Source organism: Hydractinia symbiolongicarpus, chromosome 5, assembly GCF_029227915.1.
Source record: "Hydractinia symbiolongicarpus strain clone_291-10 chromosome 5, HSymV2.1, whole genome shotgun sequence".
Lineage (NCBI taxonomy): Eukaryota > Metazoa > Cnidaria > Hydrozoa > Anthoathecata > Hydractiniidae > Hydractinia > Hydractinia symbiolongicarpus.
The window spans coordinates 13,274,630-13,294,566 of record NC_079879.1 but is presented as its reverse complement, the minus strand read 5'-3'; the positions used below and the strand labels follow the sequence as shown (position 1 = coordinate 13,294,566).

Below are 19,937 nucleotides of genomic sequence, written 5' to 3'. Positions count from 1 at the left end.
TTTCTTAGTTGGTTTAACATGGTAGTGATACAAAATAAAGAGTTTAAATATTAAGTTAAGAAGAACTTAAAGCCCCGAAATAAACTTTTTTTTACAACTAACTAAAGCATCTATCCTTATATACACTACTTTATCTTAAACATTTTGTAAAATTACGGGGGGAATTTAAAACTAGTTATTGGCAACATTCGAACTGGTGTGAGTACAATTATTTGGAGTCAAGGAAAAATGGGTTGATATTGAATGATGACTCTGAGTTGGGAAGTTTTTGGCAAAACATAACTCCTGTATGGTTTGAAAATTGAACGACAGTCAAGGAAAACAGGGTTGATGTTGAAACGTGACTTAAAGTTGAGAACTAAGTTTGCAAGACTTATGAAGGAAAACAAACTGCTCAGTATGTGGGAAAAACACTGGAATTTTTATCTTGTTTTATTTTGTTTTTAGCTGCTTCTAAGCAATATAGCCATATTGCTTAGAAATGTCAAAAGGGTGTATACTGTGAACATCCAACAAGAAATGCTCCTACAAAAAGCATGGAAATTGGTTAAGCCTGTTAGTGAACGTGTTTCTTTGTTAGATTTTCTGAAAAACTAGAGAAGTAAATCTAAGATGATTTCGCATGCCTTGTACCATTTTTGAGTACAAACATTAATGTGAACCAAACTGTGCTAAAATACAATAAAATAACACTTTGAAAAAAGCAGACGTGACCGTTTTGAAATGATTTGAAAAAAGCTAGGTTCTAACAATGCAGCATTTGATTTTCCAGGCAAAATAGTAATTCATTATCAGTAGCACCATTACACAATTTCTATCAAAACTAATATAAAAAACTGATGAAACAATATTAACAATTTAGTCACCCATTACACGATCCCAAAATGGTATGTCGGCCATTGTTTTTATTCTTTTTACTGTGATAAACTCTGTGAAGTTTGATTTTAATTCGTAATATTGACGAAGCTCTTCCACTGCTTTTTCTTCAAGCTTGTAAAAAAAACCCAAAAATGTGTTCAAGTTACTGTGAATGTCAAGAACATTGTAAATAACAAAATCACATATAAAGCACTTACCTGGATGGTTGTAATTGGCTTCTTCGAACGCCTGAAAAAACAACAGCATAAAAACGTGTTAGGAAAGAAAATTTCCCAGAAAGTCCGCATGAAGTTTTAAAAAGTAAGCTCATTAATTTGGTTACGTGTTTTACTTACTGCTGCTGTTCTTTTTTCTCTTCTTTCTGAACATCCAAAATTTCAGAAAAAGAATTTTGATGCGGAGAATTTACAGTAGCAGTAACATTTTTTCGCTGCCATGGATTTCTAAATATTAATAAAATTTAAATTTTATGATTTGGCATGTTTAATCTTTCAAGGAAGCAACAGTTGACCGTTCATATCCAGGGCTCACCTTTCTGCAGGGGGTTCATCAGCAGTTTCTGAACTGTAGAAAATAAAATAAACAAAAACAGCTATAAAAATAAGAAAATTTTGGGACTAAAAGATTAGCGACTGCATATAATTAAAAAAACATGGACACACCTTCTTCTTCTTTGATTGGCTGAAGTTCTTGGAAATGCTCCGCCCTTGATTGATTTGGCAGGCTTAACATGTGGCAGTTCTTCGTTCATTATATCTCTTAATGATTTGGCAGGAGTTTGACTACTGTTGGATGATGAACTTCCCCTGAATTAAGAGATACACATTACAAATTACCATAAATTAGAAAATACAAAATCTCAAGTATTATAACGTAGGAGTATTAACTACCAGGGCATTTCAACAGGGCTTGTTATCTCTGCATCTTTTTGTTCCTCCACCATAGTGGGAATGTTCCTCTGTCCGTTTTTTCGTTCCTTCTGAGATTTCTTTTTAAAAGGTGAGCTTGTCACAGTCTTCTTAATTTTCTCTTTTGAAAACTTTTCAGGTGTACCAGATGGCTGCGGTATTTTGCTCCAACAACTCTGGGAAAATGATTTTGTCATAATGAATGCAAATAGCAGAAATAAATAATACCATATGCATACGGCAAAACATTGGTTTAATTAAAGGAGAATTAAAAAGATTTTTAAGTTCTTTCTACAAAAACTTGTGTCTAATATGCACAAGCAATTTGGAACTTTGTGTTCAGAAAACGTTGCACTATCTGCACTATCAGAACAAATTGTCGCAAAAATTAAATTTTGCGATTTAGCAAATTTTTTGTGCTTTTCACTATATGCTTTAATATGTTCCTTTCGCAAAGAATTTGTTCTCTTTAATTTTTGGTAATTTTGTCATTCTCAAATTAAATTGTCGAGAAATTCAATTTTCTATAACGTTGTTTTTAGGGCTAATAAGTCATTTTTTGGCATAAATTCATCAATTTTTGACCCCGCTCGCACTTACATATCTTATTGACAGAAAATATTTTCGATAACTAACAATGTTCTAGCTATATAAGTGAAGAGTCATCAGTCGGTGGCTACATATTCTGTCCTAAGAATCCTTGATAGAGATGATGATTTCTACGATGAATCTGATTGGAAGATGACTTTGATGTTGATAAAGGACGAAATGCCGTTAACTATGAAATAGTTGTCTTTTTCTTTTAAATATACTTTTATAAGATTATTAGGCAAAAATTTCACGTTAAAAAAAATAGTTCAATTGTTTTTAACAACAGAGAAACAAGAATAATAACTGCCTTGGTTAGAAATGCAAAATAAAAACATTAAACATTCCATTCACGAAAGAATATTCTCGCAAAATTTATTGAAACTAAACATTCGCGAAATTAAATTTGGGTAAAAATTAATTCAAACGGCCAAACTTTCAAATATTGCTTTATCTGTTGTTTTTAATAAATATGTCGAAAAGCAAGTGCAATGTTTTGAGCCATGTTTTATACACCTTTTCTTTACCAAGAAACATACCTTGTGGGTTCAACCAGCATGTTTCTTAACTTCACAGGAGATTTCCTGGAAAGCTATACACCCAGACTTCCATTTTGTACTTAAAAATGCTTTTTAGAAGAGTTCTGTGAGTTTGTTTTTTTCAATTCTACTATTTCAATCCTTTTTTCATTTGAATTTTTGTTTTAAACAAAAAAAACTTAATAAAGGCGCTGTTAACATCAAGACAGTAAATCACAGAGTACCATAAAATAAAGTAACACAAACCATTTTTGGGTTATTGTTGAGTACCTTAGCTTTTACATTTTCCTCCATGACTTCTGGCGTTACTACATCACAACTATTATATATCATCTCATTGAAATCATTTTGCATGGCAATTTTCTTATTACGTGCCTTTATTTTATTCAATTCACACTGTAATGCATCTCTAATAAGTTTTTCCTGCTTATCGACTTCTTTATGAAAGTTGGATGCTTTGATAACTCGAGTATCCATATCAGCAACCTACACAAATAACTTAAGAATTCTTTTTTGAACATTTAGAAGTTCTAAACAAGAAAATAAAGTGACAAAAAAGAATTGTTACCATGCTTCTGTAAACTCTAGAAAGCACACCCAACTCTTCATATGAGAGATCTTCCAACAATCTAAACATATGTGGAGGAGAGCTATTTAAAAGTTGTCTGCAGGATTACGTCCATAGGTACATAAAATATAATCTACCTTGCTTCCAAGTAATACGCCAAATTGAGTGAAATGAACTGGCATGTAAACACCTTTAGTTGTAAAACGTTGAATGTACAGGAGAACTGAAATAGTTCCACTGCATTTTTTAGCGAAACTAGAATGCAAAAATGTAGGTGTCAAAAATATTAACCAGGAATCTAAAGTTACTATGAATGACAACTCACTTTTATCTGCAAGAGAACGTTCACAAATCTCCTTCAGCCTCGACATCAAAAGCTAACACAAAAAGTCAAACAAGTTAATGTTAATACATAAAAAAACAAAAACAACAAAAATTATTTGAACCAAAAAGCAAACAAAAACTACCTGATCTGCACAAGCAAGCACTTCTCCAATAAAACTTATATCTGCATCTAAAAATGTTTTAAGAATCTACATCTATTTGTTACACAAGGACTTCAAGAAGAATCTAGAAATGTACCTTGTAAACAATCAGCTTTATCTGTGTAGAGATAATCAATGATTAAAGTGAGAATGTTACCAGGGATAGGAATCTTCAGTGCTTCATCTTTACACAAGAAAGATTCCATCCATTTACTATTTAACATATTGTTGAAATAGTCTAAATGAAAAAGAAGAAGAAAAGTGGATAAATCGCTCCTCAAAACACCCACAAAAGTAGCTACAAGTGTAAAAAAAAGAGCTAAGATTAACAAATTAATCCAAAAAATAAATCGCAATTTATGTAAGTATAAAAATTTCCTTTTTCATTCAGTCATATGTTATTTTTGAGAAAATATACATTTACTAAATAAAAAATATTCATTTCTAATAAAAAATTACAAGACAGAATAAAAATAATCGATTGGCAACATGACATTATTAGGAAAAAAACAGATGCAAAAAAAGTTAAAGCTATTATTGCATTAGTGCAACTCCCCCTATCATGTTAGCAAATAAAAAAATAAAATAAAAGAAACACATTGAATTACACTAACTTTAATGAAATAAAAATAAAATGAAGCAACCCATTTACCCAATCTTGCAACCAGTACACATCTATGACATTCTACTAATATCCCATCTGTAGATTCTAATACAATATCTGCTATATCTAAACTAAAAACCAAAAAATGACAAACTTTTAGGAAGTAAACACAAAAGTAAACAAAAGAACACAAACAACAAACAATATAGGTACTAAAAAGGTACAAGACCGCATATCTTTACAAGAATTTAATTACTTATAAAATGAATTCAAGTTAATAGCAGTCCAAGTGTTTAATCTCCAATAACTATAGGTTCTACGTTGAATGCTACTGTGAATGGCTATTGTAAGTAAGCAATTCACAGTTCTTAATATGACGGATATAAAAGCTTTTGAATGCAAACAAAACAAACTTACTGATTTTTCCAGCTATCTAAACTATGAATTACATACAGATCTTGTTTTTTCTTTTTACTAAAAGAAAACGTTATTACCATAAGATGAAAAAATAGAAAACAATCCAAACGGTGAGAGGGTGTGGTTCTGATTGCAAATTTAATATACTATCTTTATAAGGGAGTGATACACAATCCATTAATCAAATTCAACTAAATCTATTGTTTATTACCTTTATTCAACTTGTTGAATTTGAATTTGAATCAATTTTTTTATACAAACTGATAGCGCAACATTTCTTCAAATCTGAAAATGTCTATATTTTTAAATTGTGAATTCTACAAATTGGATTGGACAAAATGGATAGTGTATCACCAACTATACAAAATATTTTTCTAAGAAACGCAAAGTGGAAACTAAACAATGCAAAAAACACTAACATACACAATCAACTATTAAGTTCTATTTTCTGATTTAGGCATTAACAGTTTGTATATGAACACACTCACATTTTTTTATCACTTGTCACTACATCATTACTGTTCTCTTGATAAACACCAAATGCTGATTTTTTCTTTTGTTTCTTCTTCTTTTTCTTTTTCGAAGTTACACGTTGTTCTCCCAACATGTCATGCTCATCAATCGGATTTTCAAAATCGATGAGCGAAAACTGTTTCATTTTCATGGCAAATGCCACATCGTCATCAGAAAAATCTTCTTTTTGTTTCGTATTTCCTTTTTTATTTACATTAAAACAGTAAGGGGGATTTATTGTTTCATTAGTTCCTTGGTAAACCTTTTTAATCCAACATTTGACATGCTCCACAGATATGTTAGCATCATCTGAGAAGTCAATGACTTTTGTTCCTTCCTCGTCTTTCAGTCTTGTATTAAAAATCTCAACGCAATTTAATCGACATTGCAGTAAAAACATATGTACTGGTATTTTTGTAGATTTGATCTGGAAATAACAATATTTAAAAAACGGAGAGTGAATTAGTAAACAAGGGTGATCACTAAAATTTGTGTGCATCTTAGACTTAACATAAGCAGGGTACGTATAGTTTTTCTTGTTAAAAGCAACCATCGTTTTTTATCAGTTGATAGTACACATAGTTTAACCATTGTGTAATTTCTAGGTAACATACTATTTGAGAATACTAACTTTAATATATCCATCATGGATGCAGTCATGAAGGGTAGCTTCATTAAATAATGATTCAAAATCTTGTGAAAAATTCGACTCACGAATGACTGGATATTCTGTAAGTCTGAAGTAAAAAAAATGAAGCAAAACTAAAGAACAGAAAATATAATTTAAGAGAACCAAATCATCTGGGATTGATGACTTGCACTCACCCAATTCTTGGGTCAGACTGTATAGCTGCAAATGTCCTTCCCTTGCAATCAATAAAACACATTCGACATCGATACAGTAAAGGAATTTTTTCCAAGTGAATCTCCTCACATTCTTGACGCTTACATTTATACTTCGAAACAACTTCTTCTAAAGTAAAACTTCCTGCTATGACTTCTGCTTTTACTGGGTTGGCTGTAATAACTAATGGAATATCATCCTTGCGTTGCTTTTGATGAAAGTATCCAAAATAAACGAGACCACTGTCTGTTGTCAGGATGATTTGTTTAGCCAAAGAGATATGTGTTATTCTTTGATTTGTCAATTTATGACTGAGCCAAAAGCATGATTTAAAAGATTTGTAGCTTGGTTTCCAACATTCCACCTAAAGTCAAATTTTGACGAATCATATTAAAATAGGAATCCACTATTTTCAGAAGCATAAGTGGAAAAAATAGGTGAATTTACCAGCTATTTGATGACGCAAAACAACAACAACAACAACAACATAAATTTATTTCTTTGGTAAAATACTGTAAGGTGAATCCTAGTATTACATGTTTTTGAGCAAGATGCCTTTCAATTCTTATTTTCACTTTTCTTTTGCTTTGCATTCTTTGTTGAAGTGTTTCCTTTCTTTTTTCCCCCTGAAATTGGGGTTGTCCTAATATAGTGAAAAAATTTCACTAAATTTGTGCTGCTCCCTAGGTAAACCAGCAGTTTCGTTATTCGTATCTTTTAAAAAATGAAATGCAAAAATGTTGTTTTAAAATCATCAAACGGGATATTAAAGCATACAAATATCACTGTAATTCAAACAAAAACATATTGTCTAAAATCATTTTTAGTTAAAGTTAACTTCATATTATAAAAAATAATTTATACAAAATTTTATTGCTTTAGAAATACAAATTAATGCTTTAAAAATTGAAGTGGTTGAATTTCCTAAGAGAACACCACATCTGTTCTATTTTATCACCTGTAAAAAGCAGAAAGATAAAACAAACTTAAATGAATATAAACAAGTGTAAATTAATAAATGCCAACTGGTGCTTTTGGTCTTAACATAGAATTTTAAAAAGAAAATTTTCTATACTTTTTTTGTGAAAGTTCAACTAAACTTTCTCTTCAACTAAAGGTCAGTTTACATTAATATAAAAATTGTTGTACGACAGTCACTGTTACCACTTCAACAGAAACACATGTTTTCCATACAACAGTTGCACAACAATTACAGACTATAATGAAAAATGATCTTAAATATAAATATTCGTTGTACTCTACATGGATGTGTAAAAACTTAGAAAATTAGCAACACTTTTACTCAATTTTCTCAAGATATTTAGCATTAAAGTTTATATCAGAACAAGAATTGACAAAATATAGGTATTCAAATAAAACAATATTTGTGTTGCAAATATGAAAACATGATTTTCTAGGCGTTAGGTTGCCAGTAAAACTACATACCATTATACTGAAAACATATTTGTTTTATTTTGTGTAAAAAGACTTTATATAAACACTGCAGCTCTAAGGGTTTTATTATTTTGACTTTATCTTAAAAACTTCTGTACCTACCACTCCTGATTGGTGCAATACAACAACTATTAGAGGTTCTGTTTGTTTAGCTTCAATCCCACCCTTATAATCAAGACTACCTCCACGTATACAGATACATTTGACATCAAGCATCTTTATGGCAAGTTTACGACACACATAATCACTTAGTAAATATAAATCACCATTTTCCATTAAGCACAATGTTGCACCATCACTTGCCACAACAGTTTTAATATAGACATCTTTCTTATATAAATGAGACACCAATTTGGGTATTGTTTGAAATTCTTCATTTTTACCATAACCAAGCTGTCCACCATTTAACCCAAATGTATAGAGTTCTTGTCTTGTGTACATAAGACTATGAAATTTACCCACTCCAATGCCAATTATTAGCTTGCCTTTTAAAAATTTATGCGTTATTGGCACAGGCAGAAGATATTCTTTAGGAGGGGGATGGTGACCAAGTTGATGAAAGTCATTTGATCCAAATGAGTATACTTGTCCAAGCTGATCGAGCACAAGAGTATGGTGAGCTGCTGCTGCAACTGATATACAAATAGAACCAATGAGAGCTTCAACTTTCTGTGGGTACATATGTGTTTCCTCTGTGCCATGTCCGAGTCTTCCTCGCAAACCAAGACCACAAGTGTATATTTCTCCTCTCGAGTTTAAAAAGACTGAATGAAATGTGGTAACTTCTATATGCTGAATGTCAATGTTGTTGTCCCAAAAGTATTCTAGGAGTTCTGGATATTGTTGATTCTTAGCATCTCCTAACCCAAGTGTGTAGTTCACATTGTTTCCCCAAATGTAAACATCGTTTTTAGCAGCAAAAAGTTCTACTTTGTCTGTACAAACATCTTCTTTAACTTCTTCAACAAAATTGACAGGAAAGAGACCTTTATTTCTATTATGTTGCAATCTTCCCACACCCCATCCAGTTTGATTAGTATTTAAAACTTCCACAACATCTCCAACATTTAATGTCAATTCACCAGCTTCTCCTGACTCAAAAGGTAAAACCACAACGGCTAACCTCTCCTTATGTTCTATAAAAGAATAACCAATACAGTTTTAAACAAAATAGATATTTGCTCTTCGTTACGATGTTGTATTGAACTGCTATAAAATGACAGGTTAAATTCAATCACAAGTTAAGCAAAATTAATTATTATTATTTAAAACTTATTGTTATTTAAAACTTCAAAAATTTGATTATATATTATTATTTTTACCAACAAGGAAATTAAACAAATTTTTTAACAAGGTCTTAGAATTAAGAAGCGTAAAATTGTTATAAGAGCCTACTCACCATGCTATGCAGTAAAAATATCAGAAAACAATTTAATAGAAATATCAACAATTTTGCATTGGAAAGGTAGAAATATTTTTATAAATCATTCCCAAAAGGCAAAAATTAAAAAAGCGGAAAAAAGAAACAGGAATATAATAAATTAATACTGTTTTACCTAAGTTGTATTTTGATGGTAATTCTGATTTATAATAGCCGTTTAAACCTGTGGAAGAACCCACTTACTTTTATGGTCCTTTTTATTACAAAATGGAATAAAGACTATCAATCGCAGTAAATTTAAATTATCATGCGATACAATTCCAAATCAAATCACATTTTCATCACATGATTTGTTCTAACTAATTAAAAATTTGAACAAGTGTTATAAAGTTGGGAAAATAAATAGTAGTAAAATCGATTAATTTGTCTCCTACAGATAGAGAAACACATAGAGCATATTAGTGTAAAAGTAAAGATTAGCTACTCACTTGTTTTCTTTTTTGTTCGTGGACAGTCCAAGTGTGCCAAATCAATTGGTGTGTTATTTTCACTATCAACTGAATCCCAGTCCAAAAGTACCTAGAAATTTAATGGCATGTGTAGTGTAACTGGAAATATTGACAATATGATAAAGATTCGTTATAGAAACTATTCAATAAGGCTGAGAAGCACTAAATGTATAGAGACCAACAACATTTCTATTGAAACAGTAAATGTGCCATCTCATTGTTTCTACCTTAGGGACAAAGCATTTCTGATTAAAGGTTTTAATAAAGGTCTACACAGTGGTTTGTGCAATTCATGGTACAGGTGAAAGAAGTACTGTTTTAATTCTTTTTTGTTATGACAAAATAATGAAGGTTATAAGGACAAAATGTTAATTTCTCTTTTTTGACACAGTGACAGGCCTGGTCATTATAAGGCATGTGATTGCGTCTCCACGACTTCGCACGCTCCTGGTTGTAATTTTGGTTGTGATAAACTGCGCACCTACACAAATCAGATGCGCTATGGCAATTTCATGCCTTACTTAGTGCCTAGTCGGATCAAAATGATTAAGTTACTCAATAGACTTGAACAAGAATATTTCTGTTACTTTGTGCACTGCGCACAAAGCCTTATCTATTTTAAGAGGTGGGGGACATTTACAGAGCAAGCTCCACTAGCAGTGAACCCCAAACACTGCACCACTATAAATAATGTAAATCATTGCAACCACTAACAAGTTACCCCGGGTAATAGCAAACCAATTTTCGTTAGTCATTATTATTACAATTAAACTCAGTTTGTATCTGTTTGTGGCTACAAAATTAAATTTTGATTGTTAAATTGTTGGAAATTGTCCATCACATTTTCAGTTTGGTTGGGCATGTCTGCAGCTTGTTTTTATTTTTTGTCGGACAAAAAGTTCAATAGATTTTCATCTTGGTCAAACATTTCCATTTATTAACATGACTTATTATTTAATAGCCCTGATCCATGAGTCGACTACTGACTTAGTTAAAAGTACTACGTAGACAAAAATCTCAATTGCCTGGCTCCTTTGTTGTTGGTAACCAGGTCTTACAAAAAAATCCAGCCATGCGGTCCCCAAATAATGCAAAAATGAATGCTGTCAGGGCACGGATGAAATAAGCCTGCAGGACTGCACTTACAGGCGGAACAGACAATACATCCATGGATTTAAGAACATTAATACTTTTGTTGGCTTTTGTTTTGGCGTGAAGAACAAGCGAAGAGCGAGTTCCAACAAGGTTCACAGCTTAAGGTTTAAACCTATGTTAAATAAATTAGAGTTAAGTCATTAATTAAACTTTTAACTACATGTGGAAAAATATTATTTATTGTAATTAAAATTATGGAAAGTTGATCAGCAGCGATATATAACGATATTCAACATTAGGCTAATAACAACTAGGTAATATTTTTACATTTTTATTATTTTACAGTTATTTTACTTTAGTTAGTTATGTTTTAAATTTAATTCTATAAAGACGACAATTAAAATATTGGAGAAGTTTAATATAAAATTTGAATTATAGAATCACAAAGCGCTACTAACCGAACATCAACGCATTCTTTTAACAATATATATTTAATAATTAGTGCATACACAAGTAAAAACAAATCGATTAAAAAAGGCTTTTAAAATAAAATAATTAGTCGTTCTCTGACTTCATATTTTGCTTTTTTTGGTTTACAGGTTTAAAACCACCAACCTGGGAAAATCGAAGTGTGTTACAATAATCACGCACCTAAATTATTCGCGATGCACCTCACCAAGTGAAAAACTCATGACCAGGCCTGCAGTCAGGAAGTTTATAATATGCTTAGAGTTTTCCCTCGCATTGTGATTGGCTAATGTATATAAAATATATGATATAGTTTTTTTTTCTACCGAGAATTGAGTGCAATTTTCACTTATTTTCTAATTCCACAGTGTAAAAAGCTGATAAATTTTTCGCTGATTTTCTGAAATACTGTGCAAAAGCTGATAAGTTATGGTTTTTTAAAAAGTGAGAACTTGTCGGTAAATTTGTTACATAACTTTCTCCCCCTATTCTTCCAAAATGAACTAACAATCCATCATAAATTTTCACAGTTTAATTATTCTTTATTTTCGACATAGTCATTAAAAATAAGTGCCAGTGCTCTCCATCATAGAGATTTTTAGTTCAATCATGACTTTAGGTCAGTGAGGTTACATCCATAGCATGTAGAAGGAGCTTTGTGTTTAATTTGATTGTTTAACTTAACTATTATACATCAGCGGTACTTATTAAACGTAAATATTTTTGCAAGATAAACGCAATATGGAATGATTTTCCACTACAAGCGAGAAATAAATCAAATTTACAAGATAAATCACTGCTTACATGAATATATTATGAATATATAAGATTATAAATAAAGGCTTGTGGCTATTTTGTCACAGAAAATTACGATTAGCTATCTCAAAGTTACGTAATATTAAAAAAATTACTGTAAAAACTAAATATTTCATAAATAAAATAGGAATTCTTTTAATGTTTTGTTGTTGTTCTTTAATTTTCGGCAACTTTTTTTTACATTGCACATCAGACCATATGAAGGTTATTTTAAAAGAAAGTTGGAATTTCAATGGTTTTATATTTTCTTTACATTTTATAAATTCCCCAAAAAAATTAAGCCACCTATATCTGCAATATCTTGTACTGTGTGGCCAAAAATTAAAATTAAAATATCAAGAATGTTGTTTAGTTGTATTATATGCTACGTAAAAAATGCCAGTGTAGCATTTAAATATTGGTGAGATGAAACATAACTCAGCCCTTGCATTAAGTGTGATTTTCTATTGTTCTATTATTATGTATTGTTGGTATTATATTGTTCTATTATATGTATTGATAGTAATCCCTTAGGTGTTATATGCATTATGTATTGTGAAGTCTTATTATGGAGTTTTTATGTTACAATTTGTGGGCCTTGCTGTGTTTGTTTTTCATGCTGTTCAGTTTGTGGATGTCCTTGTTGGAGTAAGTTGTGTTTGTAAAAGTGTTTTTTGGACATTGTTTTAGTAAGACTTTATTTATTAATGTTTTGTGTTGTCACTGTACTTTAAACTTTCATCATGGCATTTTTGTTTCTGGCAGTTTGGTAAATGTTAGTACTTTTCTGTTGCTAGGTTTATATTTTAGTTATAGTTGTTTTTTTGTATCTTGTTTTAGCGTCTTGGATTATTGTATGGTATTCTTGTGTTTGGACAAAATATACAAATCCTTGTCAGTAAAAACCTTACAGTAGTTTTGTTTGTTCTGCTGTAATATGTACCTTATAAATAAAAATTGCACATTCAATATGACCATAAAATATAGCACGATGTAATGCAGTCCAACCAGACTCTCGATCCTTCTTTGGTAAGATGTTTCCAAGTTTGTGTTTGTCAAACAGGCACTGTAATATATCCACACGACCACAAGAAGCCGCTATATGTAAAATGTTTCTAAAAAGAGAAAAAATCCAGTATTAAAACTATGTCACTTTTAAAATTTTTGTGACAATTTGTTTTTGCTACCAAGTACAAATTGTCATAGAATGAATAAAACATTGATACCTTCCATTATTGTCAGTGTTACGAAGAGAGTTGGAACATCTTTGAGTTAATAGCTGGTCAACAGTAGAAACTGGTTCAGATACAACAACTGAAGTCAAGTATCTTCCATGTTCTTTATATTTGCAATTAGTGGTACAATCCATTCTGTGTCAATTAATATGTCTTGTAATGGACTGTATTCTAGATTAGTATGTCTAAAAAAATAAAACAAATTCGATTGCAAAAACCTTTGAGAAATTAACTGTATAATGCACTATTAAGGAAACAACTTATTAGATAAAAAATATTTTTAGATAAGATAAAATTGAAACTAAAACACTAAAACCGCTGGGTTAGCTTGTTTTTTCTATGAATCAGGCCTGGCCACATAACAAACAAAATTATGTGATTTTAGGCAATGTTGTTAAGAGATATTCAATAACATTCTAAGAAAAAAAATAAAAATAGTGACTTAAAAATATGGAAACAAATAATAAACCCATTTAACCAATAAACACCTGGTTAGTGGTTTTCATTCAGCACTTTTATCGCTACAGCGCAGGCTCATTTTTTATGTGAGTTAAAGTTTAATTTGATTTCCATAGGGGGCCTACTAACACGCCAAATTTTCAAAAAAATAAAACGGTTGCTGTTAATATAAAATTTTTGTTGTTACAATTATATGTTAATCGATAAAACTGACGGAGCTTCACCGTTGAGGAGAGAGCAGTTTCGGATGTATACAAACTTAAGACTCTTCACCTGGACGGACTTAACATGGAGGAGGGTGTTTAATTTATGATAATTAAAAAATTTTAAAAAAATTGTATATACAGTGTTTTCAACAACTTTTTAGGATCTGACTGGGATTCGTTTAGTTTACTAATGTAGTGACTGTGTGCCATCCTGCGATGTTTTTCGACCCATGTTGTCTGATATTTGGAACTCTGGAAAAAAGACAACATAGGCAGCTTTCCGCAGATATTTTATGTGTTCTCACTACTAGCACTACAGTTGATGTAAAGTTTTTTCGTCTTTTTAATGGCGTATATACAAGTAGCTATGGATATATATTTTATATTAGCTAACTATTAGTTATTGAATTACTATTAGTTGTTGGAAGATATTATCACAAGATAACATATTATCTTATTCAGGGTCCAACAGTCTGCATTGACACAGGATATATTTTCTGAAAATTAATCAAGCAATTAAAATGTATCTACTTTATCCCGACAATATGGGTTGTTGCCGTTTTTTGGACAACATGGGTCGACCAGACAATATGGGTTGGAACAACTGCTTTTAAGTTTGTTTTTTAACCTGTTAACTTGGTTTCTTTTTTGTTTGAACATTTCCCAGTTAATAGATTTGGTGTGTGTTGCTGTTTTTAAATGACGAGCTTATCAAAAACATCAAAGAGCGTAAATTTATTGACAACAGAATTGAATCTGTCACATGCAGCATCCAAATTATCATCATTAATTAAACTATTCCAATCAACCTTTTTTAAATCTGCCAGAAATTTTCGTCTTTTTCTATTTACGAATAATACATATTAGTGAATGATGACTTAATCCAATGTCAACAACAGAAGAATGACAGATATGCTTACAGTTTGAAATGGCAACATCAATTAAAGTTGACGAAGAAATAGTACAACGAGTATCAGAGGTTATGAGTTGTTCTAATTGACACAATACTAAACATTCCTTCATCATTGATCTCAGGTTTGTTAAAATTGACGTTAAAGTTACCAAATATAAAAACCTCAGGATTTTGCGGAAGTTTTTTTATGCTCTCTTTTAAGTGAGTACAGAGCTTACAGACCATTTCAATATCTTTTCCTTTAGCTGGAGGGAGATAGATAGAACATACATAAAAAGGAGCCACATTTGTTAGTTTAATTTCCAACCAAAGACTCTCAAATTGAGTCCTGACTTAGATTTCTCAACTTTTTAGCTTGTACACTCTCACTGAGTTTATATCTAATACAGTCTAGATCTGATTGGAAGAGGGCCAATAATACACACCCCGTACAACCCCATGCTAGCATGGAAAACGGATGTTAAGCCGAAAATGATAAATGATGATGATGATGATGTACTGGAAGTGATTTTATAAAAGCAAAGCAAAACAAAAGTCTATACTTTTTATATTTCTTTACCAGTTTTAGCATGTCAAATTCTTAGAAATTATTTTTTCTATGAGTATATATATGTTTTTTACTAGAATTTAGTCCTCCATTGGATTGAAGATCCAGTTTACACCAATGTGTGCATATGTATAATCGAATTTGAATCTGCCCGTATTAAAGTGGTGTATCCTACCAGTTGTGGTTCATCTGGTATCTGGAATAGATATTTATCAAGGCTGTTTTTAAAAAGGTCCAGTGTGCAACTAGACATATTACGGATGGATTGGGAAGGATATTAAAGAGCTTTATTCCATGGATTGGTAAAGATAGATAGATAGATAGATAGATAGATGTGCATATTTTACATGGCTAGCCTCACAAATATCGAGGGATATACCCTGTCTATTATTTCCAGGAGGGGCCATGGCTTAGATGGAGAGTCCTAGAGTATTTAATGCTCTCTTTGAGCTACGCAAACTCAATTAGGGTCAGCGCTCTGCCAGACAACCCCCTACCACATCCAACGGTCCACGCAGTGCGCCATCTACCCAATTTCACCCACATGGCTTGGGTTAACGCGGGGCTATGGTAATATACCCATATATATATACCCATTTAATATGCCACGTGCCTGTGTTCAATGTGCACATGCGCTGACATAATTTATTTAAAGAGGATAGGTTCAAGAAATGGAGAGACGTAAGCATTTCTTAATTTTTCAAATGTTTTTGTTATTTCTTAATACTTTTGATGTAAATTTATGTTCTTTCTCCAATTAATGAAGTAATAATCACTCTTTTTGGGAGGGGATATTCAGGAAATATTGATAGAATTATGTGCAGAATATGACATCGAAACGAAAAGCAACTTTGCTTTCTCGCTTATTTAAGAATAAGCAAGTAAGCGTGTCAAAGTTGATATATTTTCTTTTTTGCATGGCGAGAATGCAGAGATAAAAACTAATTTGCTATCGCGTATAAGCAAATAAGCAAAAAGAAGGCAAGGTAGACAGAATTTCTCAACCATAACAAAATGAATGCAAACAGTCCATTTTGTTCGTGTTTATAACCAATCAACCAAAGATGGACGGTAGAGGTAGTGTGATACTTTTTGGTTTCTGGATGTCTTTTTTACTATTTCTTATAAATTTCAAGTACCCAGTGTGTAATAGTATGTATAGTTTATTCCCTAAGCTAAAATATCAGATTTTTTTTGACTTGAGAAGATTATGTTAAAAGGTTTCTCTCTGCAAAAATATCTATATAGCTATATATAGTGAATGAGATACTTCTTTATTATTCACTATAGTAGTTGAGAATGTGTGTACACTAAGTTTTTTCACTGATCCTGTTCTGTATAAAACTTCTAGTGCTATATTTTTTCAACAAAATGAGTTTGTAGCTACTGCTTTGTCTTATGTGTGTTATTTTTTATACTCAAACCTCCCCACCACACAAATAAATAAATCAAAAGAAAAATACACTCAAAATAATTCTGAAGTGTTCATGTGGTGCTTCATTTGTTATTTTATACCTAGCAAGATACACTAGTGGTTGGATTTTGAGAGAATATTGAGCCAGTATGATGAGTGGAAACAGAGCTGTATTAAGGATGGAAAACGTATCCATCAATTTTCAAGCCAAGTCATCATAGTGGTGCCTTCTGCCAAGACTACTTGACATATGTATATAGCTATAACAATATGGATAGAAAAAATCTTACCAGTCTTACTAATATTTTTTATTTCATTACTGCCTTTTTATCTGATGTATTTTTTTGTTATGCAGTGTCAGTGGAGATGGTAACTCTCTTTACAGATCTCTTTCTGTGTTGCTTATTCGTGACGAAACCCTGGCTTTTGAGAATTTTTGTGCAATGTTTATTGGATGGTTGTGATGTGTATACAAAGACCAAGTCAAGAGAACTGGCCATAATTGAGTAAGCAAAATGTGTTTCAAATCTTCATTTGGTCATCATTTATGTGCGTTTTATCAATTTTTAATGTTGTTGAGGTATAATTATTTTTTACTAAATGTCTAAACTCCTGTGATCAAATGGTATGATATTTATGATACAATTTCGTAAAAGGTTCAGGTTCGATTCCTGACAGGAGTAAACTATATGTTATGCAGGCAGTACCTTTAAAATTTGTGTAACTCTATATATTTTTTAATTTTGTAGCATCCTATTAAACCACCTATCAAAGCTTATGATATAAAAAATGGACAATTTATTCAACACAATTGTTGAGCCCAGGAGAGGTGTTGCTGATGTTTCTGTGAAGGTATTTTGATTTAACTAGAAGGTTAAGTTAAAAGAATTTCTGCGATTGTTTGCGAGTTATATTCCAGCCCTTAGTAACATATGTCCAGTTAGATATGTGGGGGTTATTTTGGAAAAACTATCAAGGTGCTCTACCAACAGATATCACCTCTTTACTTAAAACCACAAATAGGTACACATTTCCATCAACCCGTGAAGTTTTAGAATTTTGGCTACAATTCCTGTAACCTCATGCACTTGTGAGAAAAGTATCTCTGGACTAAGGCGTTCAAAGACTCAGATGCGAAACATGATGTCAGAGGAAAGGTTAAGTAGCCTAGCAGTTATCATGTTTAACAAGTCAATCACTGTGATCTCTGATGAAGTGATAGATGAGTTTGTTGAACAGAATAAGAGATAAAGGCTTTTTGAAATACATATACTTGCTGATTGATTTATACATAGTTTACATGTTTTATATATTTTAGCTGTATATTTTTTTATGCATATAGTACTTATCACAGATACTTATTGTACTTTTTAACGCTGGAAAAAGCCTGAACAAGGTGATAAATTTTGGTACTATTAGGTCCCCCCATTTGGCGTATTTTAACACCCATTCTGGGCGGTTATCTCCCAAAAAGTTTTTTGCTTAGTTACATAAAAATCCTGGATCTGACCCTAACTAATGCCATAGCCCTACTAACTGTTTAGAATGAAATTGAGACTAGTGAAGGCATCACAAATTGAAAGTTCAGTATAACATCCAAGTCAGCAGGTAAGTAGGTTTTATGGTGTTAACATTATTGAAATATCACAATTATTTTATAATTTTAAATCTTTCTTCCAAGAAAAACAGTACAAGAAGTCCAAAGTGTCATAGATCCAGAAGGAGTACAGCTCAGAAAGGCGAAAAAGTTAAAAAGAAGGAAATACATATGCAAAGTATGCTTTAAGTGATCGAACATCAAGCGAGTTTTTAAAATTTTTGTAACTTAGGGGCCAAATGAAGTGTGGCATGTCGATGGCCATGACAAGTTGAAACCTTTTGGTTTCTGTATTCATGGTTGCATTGACGGGTACGTAGTACTACGCTTAAAACAAAAGATATGTTTTATAAATAAATATTTTTTGCTATTTCCTGTCTTAGCTACTCGAGGAAAATTATTTGGCTACACTCCTCTGATACTAATAACTGTCCGAAAGTGGTAGCAAATCATTATGTAAACGCTGTCAAAAATTTTAAAGGTGTGTATAAACATGTATTAGTGAAAAATCGCTGTCTTATTCGAAATCTTAAGATTGATTTATTTTAATGTAGGCACTTCCAGGATAATACGAGCAGACAGGGGAAATGAAAACTTAAATATCGCTGCTATTCAAATGCTTTTTAGAAGAAATGACACTGACGCGTTTGTCGGCGAAAACAGTGTCTTGTTTGAAAAATCAACGTCTAACCAGGTAAACTGCAAGTTTTATGAAATTTTAGAAAAGAGAATAGCTTTGTTGCATTTATTTATCACAGAGTAATTTTAACTTTTTTTTTTAGCGCATAGAGGCTTTGTGGTTGTATTTAAGAAAGACCAAAATTGACTGGTGGATTAATTACTTTAAAGTAATTGCTTTATGTGGTTATAACATAACTTTAGTTTTAGAACTTTTATACAAATAACTTTTTTGTACAGGATATGGACAGTGATGGTTCGTGGGAGTCAAGTGATATGATTCATCGGTAAGCTTTTTTATTGAAACAGGTTATAGTTACAGTTACATCAATATTTAAATGTCATTATATACATCGAGTTTTAGGGAAGCCTTGAAGTTTTGTTCGAATGAAATTGTACAAAAGGAGTTGGACGACTTTCGTGTGTTGTACAACACTCATCGGATTAGACCATACCGAAATCAACACTGTCCAAATGGTCGACCGTGTTTTATTTATTCAGTACCAGAGTTCTATGGAAGTAGGAATTATAAGGTTTCAGTTTCTGATAAAGATGCTACACTGGCAATCCCGTATACAACATCAAAAAAGACTTTTCAATGCAGTGAAGAATTTGAAGAATTGGCTTTACAGTTGATGGTAAATGAAAACTTATCATTTCCAGCTGATTTTCAGGAAGCTAGAGCGTTGTACGACACGTTGTTAGTTCTTATCGAAGGCATATGAAAAGAATCCAACTAAGGAAATGTAAAAACTAATTTGTAATAACACAACTCTTGTTTAATATATACAACGAGCGATATAAACAACAAAATAAAAAAAGACCATAACCGAAATTAAA

General features: G+C 31.6%; 2 protein-coding genes across 5 annotated transcripts; one reads left to right on the top strand and one right to left on the bottom strand.

The window, feature by feature from the left end:
* Nucleotides 1-743: 743 nt before the first annotated feature.
* Nucleotides 744-13,484, bottom strand: LOC130644884 (inhibitor of Bruton tyrosine kinase-like). Of its 2 annotated transcripts, none has more exons than XM_057450661.1 (21): nt 13,275-13,484; nt 12,992-13,163; nt 9,670-9,760; nt 7,903-8,936; nt 6,327-6,709; nt 6,133-6,238; nt 5,477-5,928; nt 4,989-5,045; nt 4,620-4,702; nt 4,065-4,205; nt 3,950-3,996; nt 3,808-3,859; nt 3,620-3,737; nt 3,483-3,543; nt 3,161-3,400; nt 1,770-1,963; nt 1,542-1,685; nt 1,411-1,443; nt 1,215-1,322; nt 1,077-1,107; nt 744-990 (listed from the first exon to the last, which is right to left on the bottom strand). In XM_057450661.1, the coding sequence occupies exons 1-21, from the start codon at nt 13,415-13,417 to the stop codon at nt 859-861; spliced, it is 3,822 nt and encodes a 1,273-aa protein (XP_057306644.1). In that variant the 5' UTR covers nt 13,418-13,484; the 3' UTR covers nt 744-858. The 2 variants fall into 2 exon arrangements, with proteins under 2 accessions (XP_057306644.1, XP_057306645.1); XM_057450662.1 differs by having other exon boundaries at nt 3,185-3,400; nt 13,275-13,483.
* Nucleotides 13,485-16,191: 2,707 nt separating this feature from the next.
* LOC130644886 (uncharacterized) lies at nt 16,192-19,937 on the top strand. 3 transcript variants are annotated; one of them, XM_057450664.1, is made up of 10 exons: nt 16,192-16,485; nt 17,178-17,328; nt 17,572-17,674; nt 18,367-18,430; nt 18,504-18,597; nt 18,803-18,900; nt 18,974-19,113; nt 19,202-19,267; nt 19,338-19,384; nt 19,456-19,937. In XM_057450664.1, exons 7-10 carry the CDS (start codon nt 19,036-19,038, stop codon nt 19,820-19,822), a joined length of 558 nt encoding a protein of 185 aa, XP_057306647.1. In that variant the 5' UTR covers nt 16,192-16,485; nt 17,178-17,328; nt 17,572-17,674; nt 18,367-18,430; nt 18,504-18,597; nt 18,803-18,900; nt 18,974-19,035; the 3' UTR covers nt 19,823-19,937. The 3 variants fall into 3 exon arrangements, with proteins under 3 accessions (XP_057306647.1, XP_057306648.1, XP_057306649.1); XM_057450665.1 differs by lacking the exon at nt 18,504-18,597 and adding an exon at nt 18,652-18,731 and having other exon boundaries at nt 16,192-17,328; XM_057450666.1 differs by having other exon boundaries at nt 16,194-17,328; nt 19,462-19,937.

What these genes read in the sequence shown, in the direction of transcription:
- LOC130644886 (XM_057450664.1), top strand. Translation starts at nt 19,036, where the DNA reads ATGCTTTTTAGAAGAAATGACACTGACGCGTTTGTCGGCGAAAACAGT. An exon ending in AAAAATCAACGTCTAACCAG is followed by an intron (nt 19,114 to 19,201) that starts GTAAACTGCAAG and finishes TTTTTTTTTTAG; the next exon opens with CGCATAGAGGCTTTGTGGTT. An exon ending in TCAAGTGATATGATTCATCG is followed by an intron (nt 19,385 to 19,455) that starts GTAAGCTTTTTT and finishes ATATACATCGAG; the next exon opens with TTTTAGGGAAGCCTTGAAGT.
- LOC130644884 (XM_057450661.1), bottom strand. Translation starts at nt 13,417, where the DNA reads ATGGATTGTACCACTAATTGCAAATATAAAGAACATGGAAGATACTTG. An exon ending in CTAGAGTTTACAGAAGCATG is followed by an intron (nt 3,401 to 3,482) that starts GTAACAATTCTT and finishes TTATTTGTGTAG; the next exon opens with GTTGCTGATATGGATACTCG. An exon ending in AGCCCTGTTGAAATGCCCTG is followed by an intron (nt 1,686 to 1,769) that starts GTAGTTAATACT and finishes CTCTTAATTCAG; the next exon opens with GGGAAGTTCATCATCCAACA.